Source organism: Antrostomus carolinensis, unplaced genomic scaffold (genome assembly GCF_000700745.2).
Source record: "Antrostomus carolinensis isolate BGI_N321 unplaced genomic scaffold, ASM70074v2 scaffold49628, whole genome shotgun sequence".
NCBI classification, from domain to species: Eukaryota; Metazoa; Chordata; class Aves; order Caprimulgiformes; family Caprimulgidae; genus Antrostomus; species Antrostomus carolinensis.
The window spans coordinates 3,456-26,089 of record NW_010334630.1 but is presented as its reverse complement, the minus strand read 5'-3'; the positions used below and the strand labels follow the sequence as shown (position 1 = coordinate 26,089).

The window sequence follows — 22,634 nt, the reverse complement described above, 5'->3', positions numbered from 1 at the left end:
GCAGGAGCCAGGCCATGGAAATCAAGGTACAAGAAACTTCAGGGCTGCTTTAGCTTATATTAATATCACTCAGTAGTTTTCCAGCTCAGGATTGTTTATGAAAAGATGGAGTTAAGCTATAGATACTATATTACTCTTTGGGCAGAGTCAAGGACGTCAGCTGTGGCGTTTGACATGGCTGTATACTATTATTATGTATGTACAACTCTTTACATTCTTTTTTTATTCGTCCTGTATGCTCTCATAGGTTTGATTTCCTTATTTATTTATGCCCTCATCTTAATTCTGCTGTCAGCTGTGAGTTTGCATTTTGCTCTGTGGGCAGCATAGCAAGTCTTTTCTTTGTATGAGGAAGACAGACATTTAAAGAAGTATGTATGACTTTACTAGGTAAGAGACCAGTTCCAGGCATTTTGCAGCTTGCAGGACATCTCATTAGCTAGAGGAAGAGTGAACTGAATGGCTTCCTTCCAAGAACTGAGGAGATTTCATCCCCAGTAACCTATTACATTCCTTCTTGGAATGAAAAAACTAGATCAGAAAGGTGTGATGTTTTCTGTGGTGTGCTGCAGTAAGTTTCTGAGCTGACTCCTTGTTCTGTCTGCAGCAGTGGGTGCTATAAAATCCTACCTTGTGTTGTTCTGTTACTGAGCACCTGGTGCTCAGGTGGAATCTGGGTGCTGCTCATCTTGTCTTTAAAAGCTGTCAGTGTTGCTAATCAATCAGTTTTGGTAATGCAACAACCTTAAGAGAAGTCTCCCTTGAATTCCTGAACAAGTGTGTGTTTGAGTAGATCACCTTTCAAAAGGGTAGTTGTTCTGGTATTGTACTGGGGGGGGGGGGTGGGGGGGAGTGTGTCTGACAATTAACACAATTTTATAGAATATTTTGCTTTTTAATTTGCTCTGTGCCTAGTTGCAATGAGGAAAACAGCTAAGAGTAAAGCAACACTACAATACTGTATTTTATAAGGATATTCTGAATCGCCATTTTGGCTTTTGCTATATATACTTTAATACCTTTTAGGTACATAATATAGTTACTGACTTCTCCCATTGTATATATTATTATGTCTCAGCCAGTAGACGTTTGCCTAAGGACACATATATTAACATTGAATAAGCTTGGAAATCTTTTGATTCAAGGTTTTATTTTGGAATATGCAGTCACTGTGGAATATGTTTTTAATGGATCAGTGTCCATTCTGAATGATCAAGTTGGCCTGGCCAGTGAAATAGATGAATTAGAATTAAGGCATACTAAATGTTGAAACAATTAAAGAAAGTAGGAATACGATTCATAGCAAATACAACAAAATATGATCTAATTATTGTAAAATGTTAAAAAAGAGCCCCTCAGACTTAAATGCCCTGTTTTTCATACAGAGCTTTATTTTAAGTAAAAAACTACCCAGTATTTCTAAATACATTACTATTTTAGCATTACTGCTGATTTAAGAAAATTGTAATTTGCTAAAACAGACTGAAGCATGCTCACGGTAAGCCAAAAATGGGAGAAAAATGGCTGAAATGTAAGGATGGAACAGTGAGTTTTGTTATCATTTGTGCCATTTTATCTCATCTTAAAGTCACAGTATGTCCTTCTATACAGCCTTTCTAAGGACAGCTAGCACTGGTTAGTTATCAATAAATAGCATTATGCCCAGGAGTTGGATGTTGGATGCATTGTGTGTTGTCTGCAGAAAGTATTTTCCTGCTAAAGCACCTCTAGAAGTGTTCTACCTTTTGATTTCTGAAAAGCTTTTGTGTGCAAATGATAACAAACTTTTCCTGCCTTCAATGTCTGAAAACCAACTTCCTTTTCTCTTTCGTTTCCCAGGCAGGTAAGAAATCTAGAACTAGTCCAGTCTGAGTGCTGGACTTAATGACAAACAAGATAATAACTGTTTATTTTATAGAAGAGAGGGGAGATTTAGGTTAGATATTAGGAGGAAATTTTTCACCCAGAGGGTGGTGAGGCACTGGAACAGGTTGTCCAGAAAAGCTGTGGATGCCCCCTCCCTGGAGGTGTTCAAGGCCACGTTGGATGAGGCCCTGGGCAGCCTGATCTAGTGGTTGGCAACCCTGTCCACAGCAGGGGGGTTGGAACTGGATGATCTTTAAGGTCCATTCCAACCCAAGTGTCCTGGTTTTGCTCCATTTCATGATTCTGTGATACGTATTGGTTCTGTAACCAACAGTATTACATCAAGATTGAGATTGCTTAGTTTTGCAAAAAAATTGTGTAAGAGTCATCAAATAAAGCACTGATTTCCAGACATCTTAGCCTCCAGTTTTAGATTAAAATGGATATGAATGTGCCATGTTCTTTTTCTTGCTGCAGATACTTTCTGGATAGCAGGTTTCTTACTTCAAAGGACCATCAAAATATCCTTTCAGAAGGGTTCATGCCTAAATTCAGCAATGTAATGTATACAGTCAGATGTCTTAATGGAGTTTAAGCACTGTCAGAAGAAGGGTTTAGCCCAAACCCTTATCATTCAGGGCCTTCTTTACTTTAACCATCATGGCAGACTCTTAGAAAAATATGAAATATGTATGTTTGTGCACAGTATGTTTATGTATAATAATTTTTTTCTCTCTGCTTTCCCACTTGTCTCTTCAGTGTTGCTAGTGTTCTCACCTTACCTGTGAAATTGTGGAGATACCGTCTAATAGCTTCTGATCTTCTGTTATTTAGGCAGACAAAGAATTAATGTGCAGTGAACACATCAATTTTAAAGTGGTTATTTCTAAGTCTAAAATCAGTGAATTATGTTTCCAAAAAGTTCAAGGTGGAGGAAGGCTTTTAGGTTGGAAGGAGAAAATGGAAATAATTGCTGGGTTTTTTCTACTAAATTCTTTCCTGTTTTCTTGGTGTTTTGGAGATTTTCAACTAATATAGCTAGAAAGATGTAAATTACATAATTAAGTTATTTAAAAACCTTAAGAAATTAAACAAGAAACAAGACTGCCAGTAACAGATGTGAAAACGAAAATTAGGTCAAAAGTCACACGACTGTATGTGAACTTTAACGATGACATTATATCATTGATAGCCTAATTAGCTTTCTGTGTAAGACTGTAATCACTTCCCAGGTCTCCTTTCTTTCTTTTTAACTATTTATCTCCGTCTTTGCATATACATCTGAACAATATAAAAATATAAGTAACAGTATTGACTGGCATTATGTGGTCAGTGTTATGGATTGTTACATTTCAAGGGTCCAACACTGACTGTCTTTTAAACACTTGATCTTTTTTAGACAAAATGCTTGTTTAGTTACAGTTCTGCCTTTCACATTTAGATTTGATGCAGTGTAAGACAATGTACTCCAACTCGCAAAGGCAAGACATTCAGTTGGAAGAGTAAAATCTCAGCTCAGTTGAATAACTCTGCTATTCTTTGCTAGTTTAGTGTGGTGACGTTTTTATTCCCGGGATCAGTTCTTAATATTGCTGCTGCTCTGATTTTGAAGAGGCAATTTAACTTCTCTGCATGTTTGTTTAATCATCTGTATAGCTGGGCAGACATTGCACTTATTCAGTGTAAAGTGTCTCTAGAGGAAACACGCTATGTCATCACAAGTCATTGCAGTTTTTATTTTCTGCCCTTGCCTGCCAAGTTCACAGTACAATCAGGCTGGTGCTGGGCTGTTTACTGCAGAAACTATAAACAAGATACTTTGGTGCAGGCTGTATCAATCATAAAGCTGTAAGGCAGAGATAGTTATGTATGCATTTTACTGTATTTGTCATCTTTTTGTCTTCAGTCCTTCAGGAAATGAGATAGCAGATTTCAATCAGCCTCTGAATTTTGCCATTGATTTTTTTTTTCCCCAAAACAGAATCACTGCCTAGGTAAAGGCTGTGATTTCAGTCTTGGTTCTGAGCAAGTGAGCGCATTCTCTATCTGAAGACAAGGAAAAACTTCTTTACTTTGAGGGTGACAGAGCACTGGAACAGGCTGCCTGGAGAGGTTGTGGAGTCTCCTTCTCTGGAGATGTTCAAAACCCACCTGGATGTAATCCTGTGCAATCTGCTCTAGATGTACCTGCTTTGGCAGGGGGTCTGGGCTCGATGATCTCCAGAGGTCCCCTCTAACCCCTACCCTTCTGTGATTCTGTGATAGTGTTTCTACAGATTACAGTCTTTTGTGTCTTTTTACTTCTCAAGAGAAAACGTTCTAGTATAGGCACCAGAAAGGACTTCCAGACCACTCTGCTTGAGTCAGTGGCAGTTGAACTAGTTCTCTGCACTTTCTGCCTCATCTGAAATGGAAGTAATTAAGCTTCCTCCCACATACTCAAAGCTTGATTCCAATTAGACTAGCTAGACAAATGAAGTTGTTTCCTATAACTGTGCATTGCCTTAGGCCAAATTGTGCTCTGTTCTAGGGAGACCAGGTGTGTTTGGTGTCTTTGGTTGATTGAGTGAGTTTCAAAATATAAGAAACTTTCTAGTACCTTGAAGGAAGTCCGAGGGATTATTATTTTCTTTTCCCCAGATTTTCATCTGAAAAATGTAGAACTGTGGCCTCAGAAGTGAGGGAGAAGGCACACTCTAGCTCCATCACTATTCTAGAGTTATGTGACCTTGTTTATGGGACACCCCCATTCACAATGTGATCCACGCAGTATGCTTTTCCTGTGTGGTTCTTTAAAATAAAATGTGTGAGAGTGTAGCTATTCTGCCTCCTCCTTACCTAGATTACTCAACAATATGAAGAAAATAAATATGTAGTAATAACATCCGTCATTCCAAAGGGTAAGATTAGTTGAGTTTTATTCTCTGTTGCTCTGCCTTAGCGTTCCAAGATTATAGTTCCCTGACAGAGTCTCAGAGTAGCCCTAGGCTTTACAGCAGATCCTGTCTCTAACTGCTGTTATTAGTTTATGGGGATGTTTGCCTCTTCCAGTCAAGTAACAGAAGGACCTATTGATCTGCTTGTTGAGGTATATTTGTTTCGTTGTTTTCATGAAGAAAACTGAATTCCCAACCACAGAAATGGCTCTCAGAAGGAATGGGAATTAAGTTTTCTATTTTAAGCAATATAGTGTCACAGAGAAAATTTCTAGAGATTTCTGAGCCATTTTTTTTCTCCCAATAAACAGTATCCTGAAAGGTTTTTCTCCCTAGCCTTGATGGAATGCCTATTTTTGACCCCTGCTCTATGTAGTCTTTTGCTGTCTCCCTGTGGATTGATCTTGAATCATAAAGTTCAGATTTTTTAAATTTGCATTCAGAAACAAAGACTCCATCTTGTTTCTGGTGAGTTGTCAGCTGCCCCTTCCTTTCTGATGATGGGTATCTGGAACTTTGCAGACACACTCTGATTTATCCTTATGTCATTTATTTGAACGAATTACAAAATACACTTGCAAAATGTAGCAAAAATTAATTTTACTTAGTGATGAATCAGCCTTAAAGGGGAAACTAACTAAGAAAATCAGCAATTCTGTATTGATCTACTTTGCCATTCAATTACATTACTTGCTAATTCTTACTTTGAGCTTGTGTCTTTCTATTTGTGTTGGGACTGTCCATAAAAGCTTACTGAACAGTGTGCCTTTATTATCAATAAAGGTATCTTAGCATCACATCTTTCACCTCTGTGGACACCTCCTCCACCCCTAAGTGAGGTAAGTGACCTTCAAATGTGGCAGATATTGCCCCTTTAACAGGCTAAAACATGTGCTTTCATCTTCCAAATCCTACTGCATCTTTCTTCCTGGGCAGTTGGTTTCACAGTAATGAGAAACACTTTTAGATCATCTTAAATCTCCTGTTAAGGGAAAGTTATCAAAGAAGCCTTATGTTTCTTATGTGATCTATAGGTTTAAATTTCTTTGTTATCTAAAGCATTTGAGATTTACATTCAGTGTGTGGATCTTAGTTTATAACAAATAATTTTCATCTAGTTTTCTCTTCTGCAACAAACGTTCAATACATTTGTGTACTGGTTAATAAGCATTAGTCACCATTACTTGTTTAGAAGGAAAAGTGTTAGTATAGTGGGAGCGATAACATTTTTTTTAGCAAGAGAATTTCCAAGCTGACTGTTTCTCTTCAAGAGATTCTGAACAAAACTATTTTAAAGGTTCTTAATTAACCATGGTTTCTCAAATTTAAATCACTCTTGACACCTGAAATTTCTATGGTTCAATGTAAAGCAGGCCATAGAATTGAACAGGAAGGTTCATCATTCATAAATTCAGTATGTGTGAGAGGCTGGGTGAGTGGAGGGAAACTGTGGAACTGAAAACACTTTTGAAATTGTAAAAATAGATTTTGTTCACTAGAGTTACCAATTATATTAACACTGCCAATTTTATAATGATGGATGGTCTTGTCACTACAGAGTGATATCTAGTTTTACTATTTGTTTACTTATTTTGCTTATAGAAATAAAGATTTCTAGTTAGGCTTTAGATTAATTTCCAGGGCAACTGCAAGAGTAGCAACATGATGCTGTACTGACATTGGAAAAGTATGAAATATCTCTATTATTTTTAAGTTTATTTATTAAATAGGGAAATTTTCCATGGACCTAAAGGGGAGTCCTCCCATATATCCATGCATACTTCACCAGAAATTGTTTAAAGATGAACTTTCAAAACGTCTTGATTTTGGGTATGTTTTTTTAAGTTCTGAAAATTAACTTCCTAGTCTCAGTTTAACCTTGTGAAAAATATTACTAGTACCAATGGGACTATCTGCATGTTAAAGTTTTGATAAGTTGGTGCCTCTTCAAAAAGTGCTAAAATATGAGCTGGTCTGTGATTTCTCTTCCTGGCATTTTGTGTTTCACTGTGTCTCACTACGACATGATTAAGGTGCGTACTGCATAACACACATTGACAGGTAGGTGGTGAACACAGGGATAAACCTCAGAGACTCTGGTTGCTTCTGGTGGTGTAAATATGTGACACTGACTTGAATAATTCAGCTTTCATCTGGGAGCAAACAAATGTTCATTAATTGTTGATCAAGTCTATTTTTCCATGGTGTTTATTATTACAGTGATTTTATGGCTGCCATTTCCCGCAGAGAAAGCTGCAGCCATCAGGTTTGTCAAAGTCCTGTCATAAAGAAGCACCTGCAATTTTTGGTGGATCTGGGTAACAGAGACCAGAGTGTGGACTAGCCTGGGTTAGTCTGTTGGAGGGATCTGCTAGAATAGAGATATTAGAGATACATGGATCAAGATCTAGCTCCAGATCAGATCTGTCTAGTAGATACACAGGTACTGAAACAGGGAATTATGCTGGATGGAACCAGTTCTTGCAGCACATGGTTTCTAAGGCAGTCCACTATAATCCTGCATTGTTTGGCAATGGAATGCGAGATCAGATGCTTCATTTAAAAATTCCATATATGATGAAGCAAGTTCTTTTTCTTTTTTCTGGAAAATCTCTGACAATTTTGCTTTAATAGCACATCTGCAGATTCCACATACCAAGGTATCACTAGGGCACTGGAATTTGTGAGTGGCTTCAGCACAGACTTTCTGCGTGGTGTGATAGCACTGGCAGATGATAAGAGCTCGTGTGTCCTGTCTTCAGGATATCCTCTTTTTTGTACTTTGAGCTGACTACTACTTCATTGCATGCTTAGGAATCCAGAAGAACTGCAAGAATCCTAAATTGTCTCAGGTGCCAGTCCTTTATAATCTTGGAGTATAATCTTGTACAATAAATGTCTTAAACAGTTAATGAAATTTGTACTAAATATTGCAGTTGAACAGTAGAGATTCCATGTTGTATATTTTGAAGTCTTTAAATTCTTTCAAAATTATTTCAGGTGTGAAAGAGGTTTTGGTATATATTTTTTCCAGTCATTTTCATCTATTTTCCTGGTGGAAATCAGGCTTAAGTGCAGTCACTTTTATCTGTATCTGTTTGTGTGCACCATGTCTCACAATAACATCTGAACTGGTTTGCTGATTCAGTAGGACTTCACAGTTATTTTTGAGAGACTGCTTGAGGCTTTATGAAATTTGGAGCCAGATAATGGGAAAAGAGAGGCTAAGATAAAGACTGCAGCATGAGCCTTTGTATCACTACACAAAAAAAATCTACAGTGGGAGAGATGCCACTGGAAAAGTTCTGTGTATAGTTTGTGATCAACTCTAAATCCAAAAGAAATGAGGCTTCATTAATACCAGTGCTCATGGGAGTGTTGCTTTTCAAAGCAGTTTGAGTTTATGTTTAAGTTTGTGTTTTCTTCTAGAAAGTTCATCTTTAGCATTAAACTTCCTTGAATTTGGTCTGTATTGTAGAGAAAATTTTTGTGTAAGCTGCATGTATACTGAATTTTAAAATAGGCAAGTATAGGGGAAATGGGGCATTTCAAGTCAACTCTCTATTCAGCTTGCCTATGGTGTTTCCATTGTGCTGGTTCATGTTACATCATTTACATCACAGGAAAATGTGACTTTTGGGGGGAAAGAAATCTATCCATGTGGAGTGAGCTAATATATAGTTTAACTGCCTTTCAAGTCCTACTAAGATTTTAAAAGGTACTGTCGGTAGAACTTGATGGCTATTGATAATAAGGTTCTTCTATAAAACCCCTCTGGAGAATGTTATGTATAAACCCCTTAAGCTAGTTCATAAATATATTGCAAAATATAGTGGCCCACATAATCAACACAAAGGAAGTATAGATATAACCTCAAATAATTTTTGGTGTCAAAAGATACACACAAAATATTTTTATGTATGAAAATACTTATTAAACAAAATAAGTTGAAGCAGTGGAATAATTGGCACGTATTCAAATTGTGGTTAATTGAATTCTTCATCTGTGGCTTAGAGAGCCACATGGGGTACAGATTCTGCATAGAGGAAGCAATTTTCATTAACAGGATATAATTTAGAATGAGAAAACATATACACACTGCCTGAAACACAGTTAATAATTAATATGGAATAAATACATAGACATATACTGAGTTACCTATTTCTACCTGTCACTCTTTAGAGTTTCAGCAACTCATTTGCATCCTAAGTAAGTATATTTATTCAGGGAGATGACACTGTAACACTACCTTCAGAAGTGGAAGACCTTTATGTCACAGCATCAAAAATGAGTCATCCTTGTTATCAAAATTGTGAAGTGAGATCAGAATGGTGATTTGATCTCATGCCTACTTGCATCTAAGAAGTTTGCTTGTTTGCGAGCTGACACTGTACCATTAAAAACCTGATAACCAGTTCTCAAATTGATCATTATTTTTGAGGCTGGTCAGTTTTTCTCAACTAGAATAGAGAAAATAAAAAACTCTTAAGAGGGAATATTATTTCTCTTGTATTCTGGTGATCTGTGCCATTTATTATTTGGTCACTCACATATGCTGTTAATATTGAGATGTGTTTGCACGCAGAAAGCAAGTTATATGAAGGCTAAGATAAAAAAGAAAAGAATACCTTGCAGGCTGTATGAGAGAAAGTATGTGATATCAGTGAAGGGACTGGGTAATTGAAAGCCAGCAGCTCCACATGGTCCAGTCTGTCAGTGGCCAGCTGCATCACTAAGCAAGCTGAGTTACATCTAATCTTGAAAACAGTTAGTGCTGTTTTGGGTAAGAAATTCTGTAAATCAGGATCTCAAAATATGCTTCTGTTGGTACAAAACCTGATCTTGGCCTTGGCTCAGGAAAGGTATAAACAGATTTTTTAAGTCCAGCTCAGTTTGGGGAAGTGCTTTAACATGCACACAACTTATGGCTTCAATAAAACTGAAGAATATTCCTTAAAAACTGTGAGGATTTCTCAACATTTCGTCTGAACCCTGAAGCAGAAATGTAGCAATAACCGAGCACTATTGAATGTATGCTATGTGTAGGTTCTTAGCTTTTGCTGTGAGCTCTGCCTGAGCTGGATGTGACTACTGGGTTGGCTTCTGAGGACTGGCAGCTCCAGGCTGAATTCTTTGTAGGACTCCAGGGTTTTTTCAGTTGGTTGGTTTTTATAAATTTTTATTTTCCTCTTTCTACAGATTTGACCACTGATCAAATCTGCTACATAGAGCTCTGTATGACAGACTTTTATGCATGAGCATAGGAGTGTGAGAAAAAGAGGTTTCACTTGTCTAGATTTTGATTAGCAGCCACAAGTAAGATAAAGACCCCTGAGAAATGACAAAGGTGGGAAGAGACTGTTCAACTACAGGAATGCTTTTTAATTTTGAGTTTGTCATATTTCTGTCCTACTAATTTTATAAACCATAGTGCTGTTTAATAATGAATTGTAGGGTTATACTTCATATTTCCTTCTCTTTTTAATAATAGGTAGTAACAATATTGGCAAACATGTCCGTCTTGGACCAGTGTGCTTCAGAAATCATTCAAGGAAATGGTATGTATTTTAACTCAATTATATTCTGTATTTGTAGAGAATGTGGGTAGATGGGAAAGGAATGGTTACAAGGTAAAGAGAAAGACTTCACTAATAGTACTTTATTTTGCATCATGTCTCTGCTGGATATTGGGATGGTTCTGTGTTACTGAAATAAATTACCACTGCTTTAGAAAACGTTGCAGGTATGACCACATTGCTGATGTTCTCTCTGTGTGTGACTTACTCATAGATACAAAGCAAGGTATTGCAGAGTGTTTCAACAACGTTTATTTTGGTAATTACATTGTATAAGGTGGTAATTCTTTCATGTTCAAAGACATCATCTGATACTGAGCTATGCATACCTGCATTTTGTGTCACTTTTTCCACAGGTATTTAGAAGTATTATAAATTCTGAAGCTTTATGTTTTTATTACTACAGAGCAGTTACCAGTTTTTTCCACACTACTTTGAATTTCTCATAATATGATATTCATTATGTTGAAAAAAACCCAGGTGTTATAGGCTCACCAGAAGTTTGAGAATTTAGGCTAATAATTCTGTGGATAAGGATACAGGAAGACGTAGCTGCCTTATTAATACACCTACCAGCAAATTCATGGCCAAGCAATATAGTAAGACAGCTTTTTTTTTTTTTTTTTTTTTTTTTTTTAAATAGGAGATATAAATTACAAAATTACAGTGAAGCTTCGCGTACATCACTTTTTCTGTCCTAGGAATATCCCTTCCACACTTTTAAAATTAAAGTTTGGATAGGAATGGTTTTGAGTTTGTATCCGTTTGGATCCCTCCAGACGTGGCTGACTGTAGGTGGGAGAAGAGATTTCAGAAAGTGTCTACATAGAAGTGGGTCTTGAAATAGAGTTGGCCAGTTCCTATGTAATGTTGGGTTTAGATGTTTCTTGCATTTCAGTGGAAAATTTGAACTCTGTGCACACAAATATGACTGGCAAGGATCAGGCACAACTAATTTGCTTTGCTTGGTGTGATCCGTGTGTGCACAGACATAGTGTGCATTTGATGTCCTTGCTGAGGTGGATAGGTGTTGCAGTTTGAGACCAAGTGACAATGTGGAGGTTAAATGGATCTGGGTCCTGAAGCAATTTAATCAGAGATACATGCAGTTTTACAAATTACCTGACTTTCCTGTCCCATGCAGAAGACAGTGCAGTGAGGGGGAGGAGCAAGGCAGGTTAGCATGGTGGTTTCTTGTATGACCTCCTTGTTGCATGGGAGGGATGGGACAGTCCTAGAGAGAGGCTGGTCAGGTTCACATGGTGGTTCTTACCATGCTTCTGGTCCAAATTCTCTGTGTTTCTGGAGGTTGGAGCAGTGGTCCTGGACCTTTTGGTGCAAGCATATGGGATTTCCCTACTCAGAATCTTTTCTAGAAACTCTTGGTAAGACTCTGACGTTTCCCAGGACCCTAGGTGTCTGTAATTATAGGATTGGGCAGAGAATACCCTGTCGGTGATTTGTCTGTTTGACTTGTACGTTGTTTTCTGATTTGCTGTTGTTAGCACTCACAGTCCAGATGTGCCCTGGAAGCTTTTGCACTCCTTTATGCCTAAGAGATTGGTTTTGTAGTTTGGCTGTCTGTTTCCTTGAGCACAACCAAACCTGTTTTCTTGTTTAGGACAGATGTTTGATCATATTTGATCTACTTCTACTACAGCAGAAACTTGATTGAAGGTCATGAAATTACGCTGACAGCTATGCCAACTAGGCCTGACTCATGCTGGATACTGCAGTAGGTGGAGATGTACATGTGCATTGTCAAGCACAATGCGATGAAGTAAAGTCTGTGTAGACACTCTGTAATGGAAGTTCACACAGAAGCATTTGCCCCCAGGCTTTTGAGAAGGGTTGACACTCATCTTGTGTAGCAAGGCTTTTCGTGTCTGCCTACTGCTGCTCAGAAGCCAGATTCACAAACTGAGAAGAGTCTTTGAATCCTGGAGAGTTTAGATACGTTTTCTTCTCAACCTTCGCTTCTTTGTTTGTCGATAGATTATTATCTAGTTGCATGGTTCTGATGCTAATTCTTTTAATTATGCAAATGTTCTAACAGTTAAAATCCTCTTATACTACTTGAAGTAATCTGAATACCTAATAGCATATGGAATCTAATAGCACATAATTGTCCTTACATTTAAAATAATCTAGAAAATAGAAATCAGTAGTTTCATCTGTTTTTGTGCTGCTACAATAAGAATATGAACTCCTACAGGCAGCAGTAAGTTTAACATGGATGACATTGTCTCTTCTGAAGTGAAGAGTTAGTCTCACAGTAAGCTTCAAGAGGCAGAATTTCATAAATATCCTCATTAAAGGATTCCCTATTCTAAAATACCCTTAAATAGTTTGAGATATGAACTTTTAAAGGCTTGCTGAAAAATACATAAACTGAAAAAAAAGATTTACTTTCCTTTAATTCAAAGCACAACTTGATGTAGAGACCTGAAATATGTCACTACAGGTTTTTAGGTTAATGATTGCCTTCAGGTTAATTAAGAAGCAAATAAAGAATTGCATTTAGTTTGAAATAAATTTGTGAAATCTAAAATACCAACTTGTAGAGCAGCCAAGAAATTGGAGAAGGGAAGAGCTAGTGCATTTTCTAGTTCCAGAAGTTCTACAGCTTCCTGGTGAAGACAAACTTATGCACAGGTCAGATGTTCCTGAATGCTGATGGCCAAATTGAAGTAAATATTTATACATTCCTCATACCCCATTTGGGCAGTGATTGGTCTGTATTTACCTAGCTTGGTTTTTTCCCCTTTACATTTTTGGACTGAGCTTTTTGTTGGAGAGAGGATAACAGTGGCTCTTACATCCTTCTAGGTGTTCAACTTTTAATGGAAATGCTCTTTGAAAGATCATCCTCGGGACATTCAGCAGAAGTTGCTGCTTGTGAGCGAGTCCAGCAGAAATCTGCAGTGACACTGGCGCGACTCAGCCGGGATCCTGAAGTGGCAGATGCAGCCGTAAAACTCAGCTGTAAGGATGTATCTATCACTAGCTTAATAGCAGACTGAAAAAGAGGGAGGAACTGCAACTCGTGGAGAAGCAATTTTTAGTTTCTAGCCTCACTTGGTACACTTTATGGAATAGGTTCCCTATACAGTCTGTTCAGAGAGTGACCAAGGACGTTGTGCTAAATGAACCTCTGGCTCATTTCCCGGAGGAACCTGAGGTGCAGTGTCCACTCAACACACAGCTGTGGCAGACTGTGCCAGCCGACAGTGCTGCCTCCTCCCTTCCTTCACTTAAACCCTCGTGCAGGACCTGTCAGCGGACAGAAAACTTGGACCCCAGCAGGTTCAGATGTGATGAATCTAATGGGAAGCAACATGTTCTTTTGGTTGGAGATTTTTAAGGGCATATGGGAGGATTGATAGGGAAGAAATGGAGGCCACAATTTCCACTCTGAAACAGCAGTAGTAGGTTAAAACAATGCATTTTTTAATTTATACTTTAGAATTAGTAATTATGACTGCTGTGAACTGCATAGCTCCATCGACAGTCCTTTAAGTATTAGCATATCATCTTTGCATTAGAGATCATATCTGCTAAAGAAGATAAATATGAAACATCTAAAAAAAGACCTCACCTCAAAATAAATAATTTATTTTTCTAAATGATTTCTCCTGATATTCTTTTGTGCACTTAGGTATTCCTCGCCTAGTTAAACTTTGCAGATCACCAACTGAAAGAAATAACAGTGATTCTGTTTTAGTGGCATGTCTGGTAGGTACATTTTAATATCTCTTTTGTGCTTATCTTAAGTTTATGCTTAAAAGTGCAGAAAAAACAGCCCTTTAGATTTCAAAATCCATAAGTATTGCAAGAATGTTTTGAATTCACGCCATGGTCTCCTGCTTTTCCCCTTAAGCATAATTGCTGTACAATGTCAATTATTTATTCTCTGATTGAAGATTTAAGCACATAAGGGAAAAATGGCTTCATCTTCACATTATTGAGCACTAAAAAATTTCACTGGAACACATCAGAATTTAAGGTTTTAGTAATTCTTAAGTTCTGTTCTCTGATGATGCTGTTGCTGAAATGAGCCTTGAATCACAGGGGTAGCAGCCCTTTATCTGCACAGACACATATGTATGGGAATATTTATGTAAAGTGGCCAAAGAGAGGAAAGGAGATTTCTTGCTTTCACTAAAATCCATTTTTTCTATTTGAGTCTCCAAGACAATATAGTGTCCAGCCAAGGAGTGTCCACAGAAAGTTAAACACTTTCTCTGCTTAAGAGAAAGATCCCAGCTGCTGGCCCTGCACCACATGGACTGTGAGCCTCAACCAGCTGTCTGAGTTGAATAATTTCACCTAGCATTCTGTGAGAGGAAAGTGCGCTGGGGACACGGGTGATCTAGAGTTAGCAGATGGGTTTTGATGAATGAAGACTGAAGAGCACTGTCTGACAGTGCTTTTTAGTATTAATGTTATTTTAAGCATAAAAGTAAAACTTGGTTATTGCAGCTTTGATTAGCAGCTAGCTTTGTACCAGCACATGAGAAGTTTTTTTTGTTTAAGCAGGACTCATTCAGGACAAAGAGAGTATGAATGTGAGCATAAGAATCATAGAATGGTTGGATTAAATCCTGTGGTTATTCTTGATACATGCCAAGAGGGCTTCTTAATATGCCACGGCTAAAGCAGAGGCCACAGAGTGATGGCAGCAAACTAGACTGTGATTTTTCTGTCTCACTCAAGTTGCTGCTGCACATTCCTTGAATTCGTGTCTGTTGCTTCAGATGTTACCTGCCTGTTTGTCTCCGCAATTCTGCTTCTCCTACTATTTTAGTAACTGCCTGATGACCCTTTCTGATAAGCATGTGGCAAAAATACTGTTCTTGAGACATAAGCTGCCTCAGGTTCTGATAGGTATTGTCACTGAAGTCTGGGGGCTTGCACTTTTTGGTATTTTTATCTTGGTTGTTTACTTTTTGTATATTTTGAAGCAGACGATTAACTCTTGTGTTAGTGCTGCACTGACAAACAGCACAGGGATAAGCTGACCACAACTATCAGACCTTACTAATAGAACACCACTTTCATGGTTTTTGAGGAAAGCGAGCCTGCTTTCCAGTTGCATCTGTTGTGTCAGGTTGCTAGAAGGTGTGTAATTGTTGTATATTTTTATCCAGTGAGAAAAACAGGCAACTTCTTAGAAGGGAAGAGTTTATGAAGATGATAGCAACATCAATGCAATTTGTATTGTGCGGCCTCATAATCAGAAAAACTGGCAGTTTTATTTGTTCCTAAGTGGTTTGAAATGTACAGCTTCTTTCCACTACACTAGTACCTAAAACATTTTTGTTATGGGCTTTGCATAAAACTTCAGTAGCAGATGTTTTCTGAATCACCTTACAGTTCTCATAAATAAGACAAAAGAGATACAAAGAGTCAGTGTGGGATGTGCAGCAGATCAGAGATAGGTTTACAATCAAAGTGCTCTGACTCTCACCTCTGTGTTCTTTAACACCACAGCGTCCCTGCTGCTCAGGTCTAAGAGTAATGGACCCCAAAAGAATTGTCATTTAATAGCTGGGAGGAGATTAATCTGACAGATGAAGACAGTAACAAGAGATTAGCTGGGTAGAAGCGTCCATAGACCTGCACAGTTTGGTTTGGAGTCTTGGCTGTTGTTCAGAGATAGTTATAACGGATTCCTGCAATTAAGACCTTGTAAAACTTTAACAGTATTACAGTTGTGTTGTTTTGTTTTTCTAGGCAGCCTTACGGAGACTAGCAGCTATGAGTCCTGATGGACTTGAAGATTCAGATTTTCAGCAGCTAGTAAAGCCCAGACTTGTGGATTCCTTTCTGCTATGCACAAATATGGAAGAGAGCTTTGTATAAATGTGAGCCAAAAATCTTTGAAAAATAATCAAGATTATAAGTATACAATAAGACAATACATATACAATTTTATTTAGTTTTAGTCTTATTGTTATTTATGACTTATTTATTTTAAAACCATGAACGTGTGGTTTGTAGGAGCAAAGAAACAGAATTTGTTTCAGTGTTTTGCAAAGATAATTTTTTATTTCAGTTTTCTGCCAAGACATGTCAAGACCTTATCACTGCGATCTAACAAAATGTTGTTGTCTTGTTTAATACAGTTGAATCAAGGTAACGAAGCCAAGAAGTTGGTGCTCTGATATTAAATGTTTCTAATAATGTTTTATCACCGATATTTTTCTACAGTTAGAACATTTTGCTGTATTTTAAAGAAATGCTTTGGTCTCATGCATTTGCTGCAGAAAAATAATCCTTAAAGCTGCAAGTATATACTTTGAAATCAAATGGATGTTATAGTATGAGTGTAGTTCTTAACTGTTGTTATTTTTTAATAGAATTATGAAAATACGTATCTGTGATTAGCTGAGAAACTTTTTCAGAAAATTTTCAAATACTGGCTTGGAATGATGTTAGAGGACATTCTTATGCTGTATAAAGATGTGCTGCATTAGAGGATACACACTTTCAGACAACTCTTTTATGTAACATTTACTGAAATTTCCTAAAGAAATTGAAAGAATTATAGAAAAATCTGTATGAGATCAAACATGTGTCATCAATGTGAAGATATCCACATAAGATTTAAAATCATTACACACTGATCATTTTCCCTCCTTTCCAAGCCTTGCAAGAACTGGAAGTAAGCATGTCCAAACATGTTTTTAATATTCGAGCTACTTCTTTTGTGAAAAGTATGCATGCATATACTAAATAATCATAACAGATAAATTAATTGTAACTTGAATTTTCATTTTTCTGTTTTTCTAACTAGTACTGTATGATTAAAACTGTAAATGGGACTTTCAGAAGTTCTTGGAGTTGACAAAAGGAGATTTTACCATTGGATAACGACATAAAAAATAGAGTTGATTTTAAAATAGATTTATTTTTTTCATTAATATTCCTCTTAAAATTTGCCTTTTTCTTGTCATCAGGAAACCATATAAATTTCAAATTAGTCAACCAGCAATATCTTGAGAGTGTTTTTCCCCCCAGCTTCTCACAAAGCACTCTGTAGATTATGAAAGTGTATGTATTTTTTTCTTGATGGCTTGCAACTATTGCTCTGGATCATTTTATAATCAGCAACTTTAGGGTACTAGGACATCTGCCAAAAAAGTAAGTACATTTCTTCTTTACTGTACTTACTTTGTAGATATGTTAAGCAGCTTAATTCATTAAAGTTTGTTTAGTATTATGTCGTATTTAGATGAAAGGCTCCAGGAAATTGCTAAGCTGTGATTGCCTTCTGCATTTTCTGTGTCTGAGAAATCTGTCTTGCTTCCAGCAGTGATAAATGGTGGCTACTTTCTCCCCTTGAGTATATGGGTTAAGAAGTCTCTGCTTTAACATTTCTTCCTTGTGATCTATTCATTAACTATGAGCTCTATCTTGACTGAAGTTTTAAAACATTAGAAAACATGAAATGACCTCTGTCGTAAGCAACTACTCAAAGATAAGCATTGAATCAGATGTTTCACAGATGTAATTTTCTAGTAAGAGCAGAGATGAATTCTGCTTTGTTTGCTTGCTTTGAGACAGCTCCTTAAACTTCCGAGATTAAGATGTATGGTACTGTACAGCTTTAAAAATATTATACAAGTGATGGACTTTAACACTTTCCTCACTAAGCAGAAATACATGTATGAACCATGGATGCTTTAAGTGGTAAAATCAACATTCTTGGTCTAAACAATGAACTCATAAATCTCATAAAAAATGAACTCAATAAGGTCCTGTTGCTGTCATGCTGATAGTGTGATTATCCCTAATAGAATATATCAAATTCTGTTGTGAATGTGCTGTACTGAACCTTGTTCTGTCAGCTGCAACTAACACCAGAGATACGAGCTTGTGAATGGGGTAGGATTTGTCCCATAATAGGTAAAATTAAAATCTCATTTAAAAAAAATGTCCACACATGTAAAGTGAACTAAAGTAGCTATTAAGAAAATGTCATTATGCCTCATAATGTTTTAAAGCCATTTCTAACGGGTCAATCAAATACTCAGTGAGCAGGCCAGTAGCAATGAATGAGTCTAATTTGCTCTCAGATACTGTAATGGGAATCCACATGAATCGATTTTACTACAGATGCTCTCAGTCCGTAAATATGGGGCCATAATTCCAGGCCCGTGTTGTCCATTTACACGCGTTCATTTGTATTGTGAATGCGGCTGTTTACGTTACAAAAATTAAATACGTTTATGTGGATTTCATGTTTGCAGTAGAAAATATATCTGGAAAGAGCCAGTTCAGACCTGTTTTCATCTAACAGTCATTGAAACCATTTTTGCAAGGTCTGAATTTTGCACCTGAAGTTGTGCACTTTATTTTTGTATATGCTAAAGTTTATGAGAGAATAAACATACCTCTTCTTTCCTCTTAACTAACTTGAAAATAAAAAGTCATAAAAATACTGAAATATTATTTTCTTACTACTTCTGAATGAATTCTGGATTAAAAATGTTTGCTTTGTGACAATTGAAAGTGACAAGTGAAAGTGACAATTCAGTTTTTAAACCAAAAGAAAAAGGAACAGTTTAAGCCAGAATAAACATGTTTCATTTCAATGTAGTATGAAACAAAGTATGTCATATCAGAGGATTTTCACTAAAACTTATTTTGCTGGATCCATCTTTGGTCTCCCTGTGTACATACATTTACAGTTAGTAGAGTGAGGCAGAGATTAGGTGTAATACATTTACATATCCATTTATATATGTGGACTCGACCTGTAGAGGCTGCATGTATGTTTGATATTAGCTTAATCATTCTGGAAACTGAACGTTATGCTTGTCAGAAATGTTGTAGTTTTAATTAAATTTTTCTGAATGTTTTGGATTTTGTATGAGATTATAAATGTTAGACAAACATGCAGTGAACTGCAGGACTTTTTGTAACTTTGATTTGCATTCCAGCAACTTTGGACAATGTGTTCAAATTTCAGCTTTAGTTTGAACTGTTTACAGATATTCAGGGCCTCGATGTTTCATTCATAGAATAAATACTTTTTTTTTTTCAGTTTATTGTGTGTTTGGTAAATTAATCGTTTATGTGGAATGTTACTTGTCTGACCTTTCTGTTTAAAATATCTACAAGGGGTAAGATAATGTCTTGTTAAATTGGATGTCTTACCTGTTTTTTAGAGTTGCCTGTTATTAGCCAAGAGACAGGACTTGGTCTGTAGGGTGTCATCTTGCCTTAGTACAAGACTGATTCTGGTATCTCATATGGCTTGTTCCAAATATGTATGTTGACCATCTCCTTTTGAATAACAGCAATGACAAATCAAAATAACATTGGCTTTTGTATTTTGAAAATCTACTTTGATTTTCAGTTTAAATTAATATTAAATTTAATGTATTTAAAATAACACTCTAGACACTAAATTATTCACTAGTGTTCTCATTTTTAAGGGGAGTGAGGGAAGATGGCATTGATCTTTGAAAGATAGGTCTAGAGTGAATTTGTTCATTTGAGTTGGAAGTGCTTAGCTGATGGGGAGGTGGGTGAATGGTTTCAACCCTTGACAGACTGAAGAACCAGGAATGAGGAAAACAGAGTCATCTATTTTAGATACTTACATGCCTTGCAGAAACCCTTATCTCTACTTTCTAGTTTGCTCTTGGTTTTGAGTTTCTCTTTCTCTAGTTTTGACAAATTTCTACCTCTTGGGACCGTTATTTGTACAATTGCTAGTTATCTGAATAGAATAGAGTTGAATTCCAAGGTCTGGTCCTGCTACTTATTTTACTGAGAAGGTTTTTGCTGAGAAACTAAGTAACAAAAATAGCCTGTTAAATAAATGTACTCAAGATCACCTGGAACAATAAGAAATGTTTATTGTTCCCACAACAGGGGGAAGAACCAGCATATTCTCCAGAAAACTTGAGAGAAAACATATGTATAATAGTCTCCTTCCAGGTATTGGTACTTTTGCAAGCAGACTTGCTAATGAAGGTTTATTAATTGGTCAGTCCCTTGCCAGATAATCACTGAATCAAAGTTATAAAGGAAAACCACTAGACCTACAGACCAAACACTGAAAAATCAAAGATTTTTCTCTTTGCTTTTCAACAGTCAGTCAGTGACTTTTTCTTTTAATAATCGTGTGCCTAGAACCCAATGGCACCTATGGGAAACCAGTGCAAAAAAAGTGTAGTAGGTAATACTGCTAATTTGATTTAGAGAGAAATTAAAAGGGATCCAAAGGCTTAAATGGTGTGAAGAAGGAGGTGTGCCTAATGCAGTGCCTTTTCTATCACTGTTGTGATCACCAGTTTCACAAATGTTGAACTGAAAGGTACACTGCTTGTACCCTTTTCTTCAAGCTTTCTGGATGTTGCCATTGTCTTTTAACTACCTTTTGTCCATGTCCTCCACAACTTTTAGAATTTGACCCAACAGTGTGCACGTCTTCAAAGTAACTTGGTGATTTCACTGTATGTAAAAATTTAGTCTGTTTTTTTTTTTTTTTTCATACCACATGATGTAGAAATCCTCCTTTTGAGGATAGGAAGGATATACCTAACAAGATATGTTCGTTATGTATGCTCATCAGGTAAGGCAAAAGTTTATGATAAATCAAGAAGATACGTCTAAAAAGATCCAGAAACAGCCACGTGTGTTTTCACTTGCATCAAAAGAATAATTGTGGAATGGCCCTGAATCATCTAGGGAAGCCTTCTTTGAAGCTATGGTAAGTCAGTGTGCCTGCACTGCCATAAAAAAAAGATTCTTGCTAGAATTAGAGCTACAGAGATCTAACGCATAAAATAAAATAAACATAAATAAAATCTCACAATATGAAGCTAAGGATAAACAACTTGTAAAATTTTGTGATAAACATGAGCATTCAAGGAGTACGCTTTGTACATTAAGCAATATGTTTGTTTTCATATGCTAGTTTCCACTTCTGAAACTACATAAAACTGCTTTTGTCACAGTTCTTTACTTCTGCAGTGCTTAATTATTAAAAAAGGTGACACCTTTTTTCAGAGCAACAATTATTACAGATTAGTGACTTCAAAAGTTTAGCCCATCATTAGGGATGAATAAACAGGGAAGTGACTAAATACCATGAAGCACAGCCCATCATTTACGTGAGTGTCTCATCCTTAAAAGGACACAAACTTCGTGGAATGAGATAGACTAGTTATTGGTTTAGAATATTTGGAGTAGAAGAAATCTATTATGTGCATTACTCTAGGGGAAAATTCTCATCTGTTTTGAAGCTCAATTCTGTAAGTATAGTCCAGGCCAGTAATTTAGGCACTTTCTGTAGACCACAGAAAGAAGTGGGCAATTCCTTCTCTTTGGGGGTGACTGCCCAAGACAGAGACATAATGCCATGGAGCTGCCTTTTTTTTTCCACTGGCTATGGAAAAAAGTACTGATGATTTGTTTGGAGGAGATGTCTAAATACCTCGACATCTAATTGTTCAGATCATGTAAGATGAATTCCAGACTCAGTCTGGAGACAAAAGGAAGGCACTTTTTCAGCTGGGGTTTCACGTGCTGTTTATGTATCAAATACAATTCCCATCAAAACAGGTTTGTTTGGGTTTTTGGGTTGGGTTTTTTGGGGGTTTTTTTGGTTTTTTTTTTTCAACATCAGACTCTTCCTTTGAAATTACTAACTGAGACATTATGTTCGTGTTTGGTATGCACTAGATGACAACTCCTGCTTGCCAGTGTTGTAAAACAAGGAATAGCTGGACCAACTCATCAAGCTGAGAATATGATACCAGATTATACATTTTTTATTAGAGAAAAATCTTTTGCATTACAAGAGAGGGAGAAAGAAACCAGGTCACGGGACATGAACTCGGATGGTATCCAGAGTGATCTAGTTTCACCCAGGGGCTACTTTTTCAGTCACAGGCAAGTGAACAAACATCCTATGGTTTTACTTGCAGCAGTTTTGTAGTCCTACCCTGCAAACTGAAGCTTTGTTTCATGTGGGAGGCCAAGAGCCAGGAAATGTATGAAGTACAAGCAAGAGCAAAGGTCTTGCTCAAAGTGCTTTCTCCTCATGAAGATTGAACCAAGTCTTCTCTGTCTGGAGAATGCTCCATGGCCCCTTCATTCAGGTGCCAACTGCCTGCATTTAGTAGCCTGTGGACTTGTTTACTTTTTCAAAAAACCTCTTGAGCAGTAACTTCTCTCTGTTCACATCAGGACAGCTGAGAGCTGCAGCCCTGGGGATAATTCTGATTTTGTCTGC

The 22,634-nt window shown here is 37.0% G+C and overlaps 1 protein-coding gene across 1 annotated transcript in view; it reads left to right on the top strand.

The window, feature by feature from the left end:
- INSC (INSC spindle orientation adaptor protein) overlaps nt 1-16,398 on the top strand; it is a 57,132-nt gene extending 40,734 nt beyond the window's left edge. Inside the window, exons 8-11 of the mRNA XM_010174250.2 lie at nt 10,294-10,360; nt 13,208-13,363; nt 14,037-14,113; nt 16,115-16,398. Coding sequence (XP_010172552.2) covers nt 10,294-10,360; nt 13,208-13,363; nt 14,037-14,113; nt 16,115-16,243 — 429 coding nt within the window. The 3' untranslated portion in view covers nt 16,244-16,398. The remainder of the gene's footprint in view (nt 1-10,293; nt 10,361-13,207; nt 13,364-14,036; nt 14,114-16,114) is intronic.
- The last annotated feature ends 6,236 nt before the right edge of the window (nt 16,399-22,634 follow it).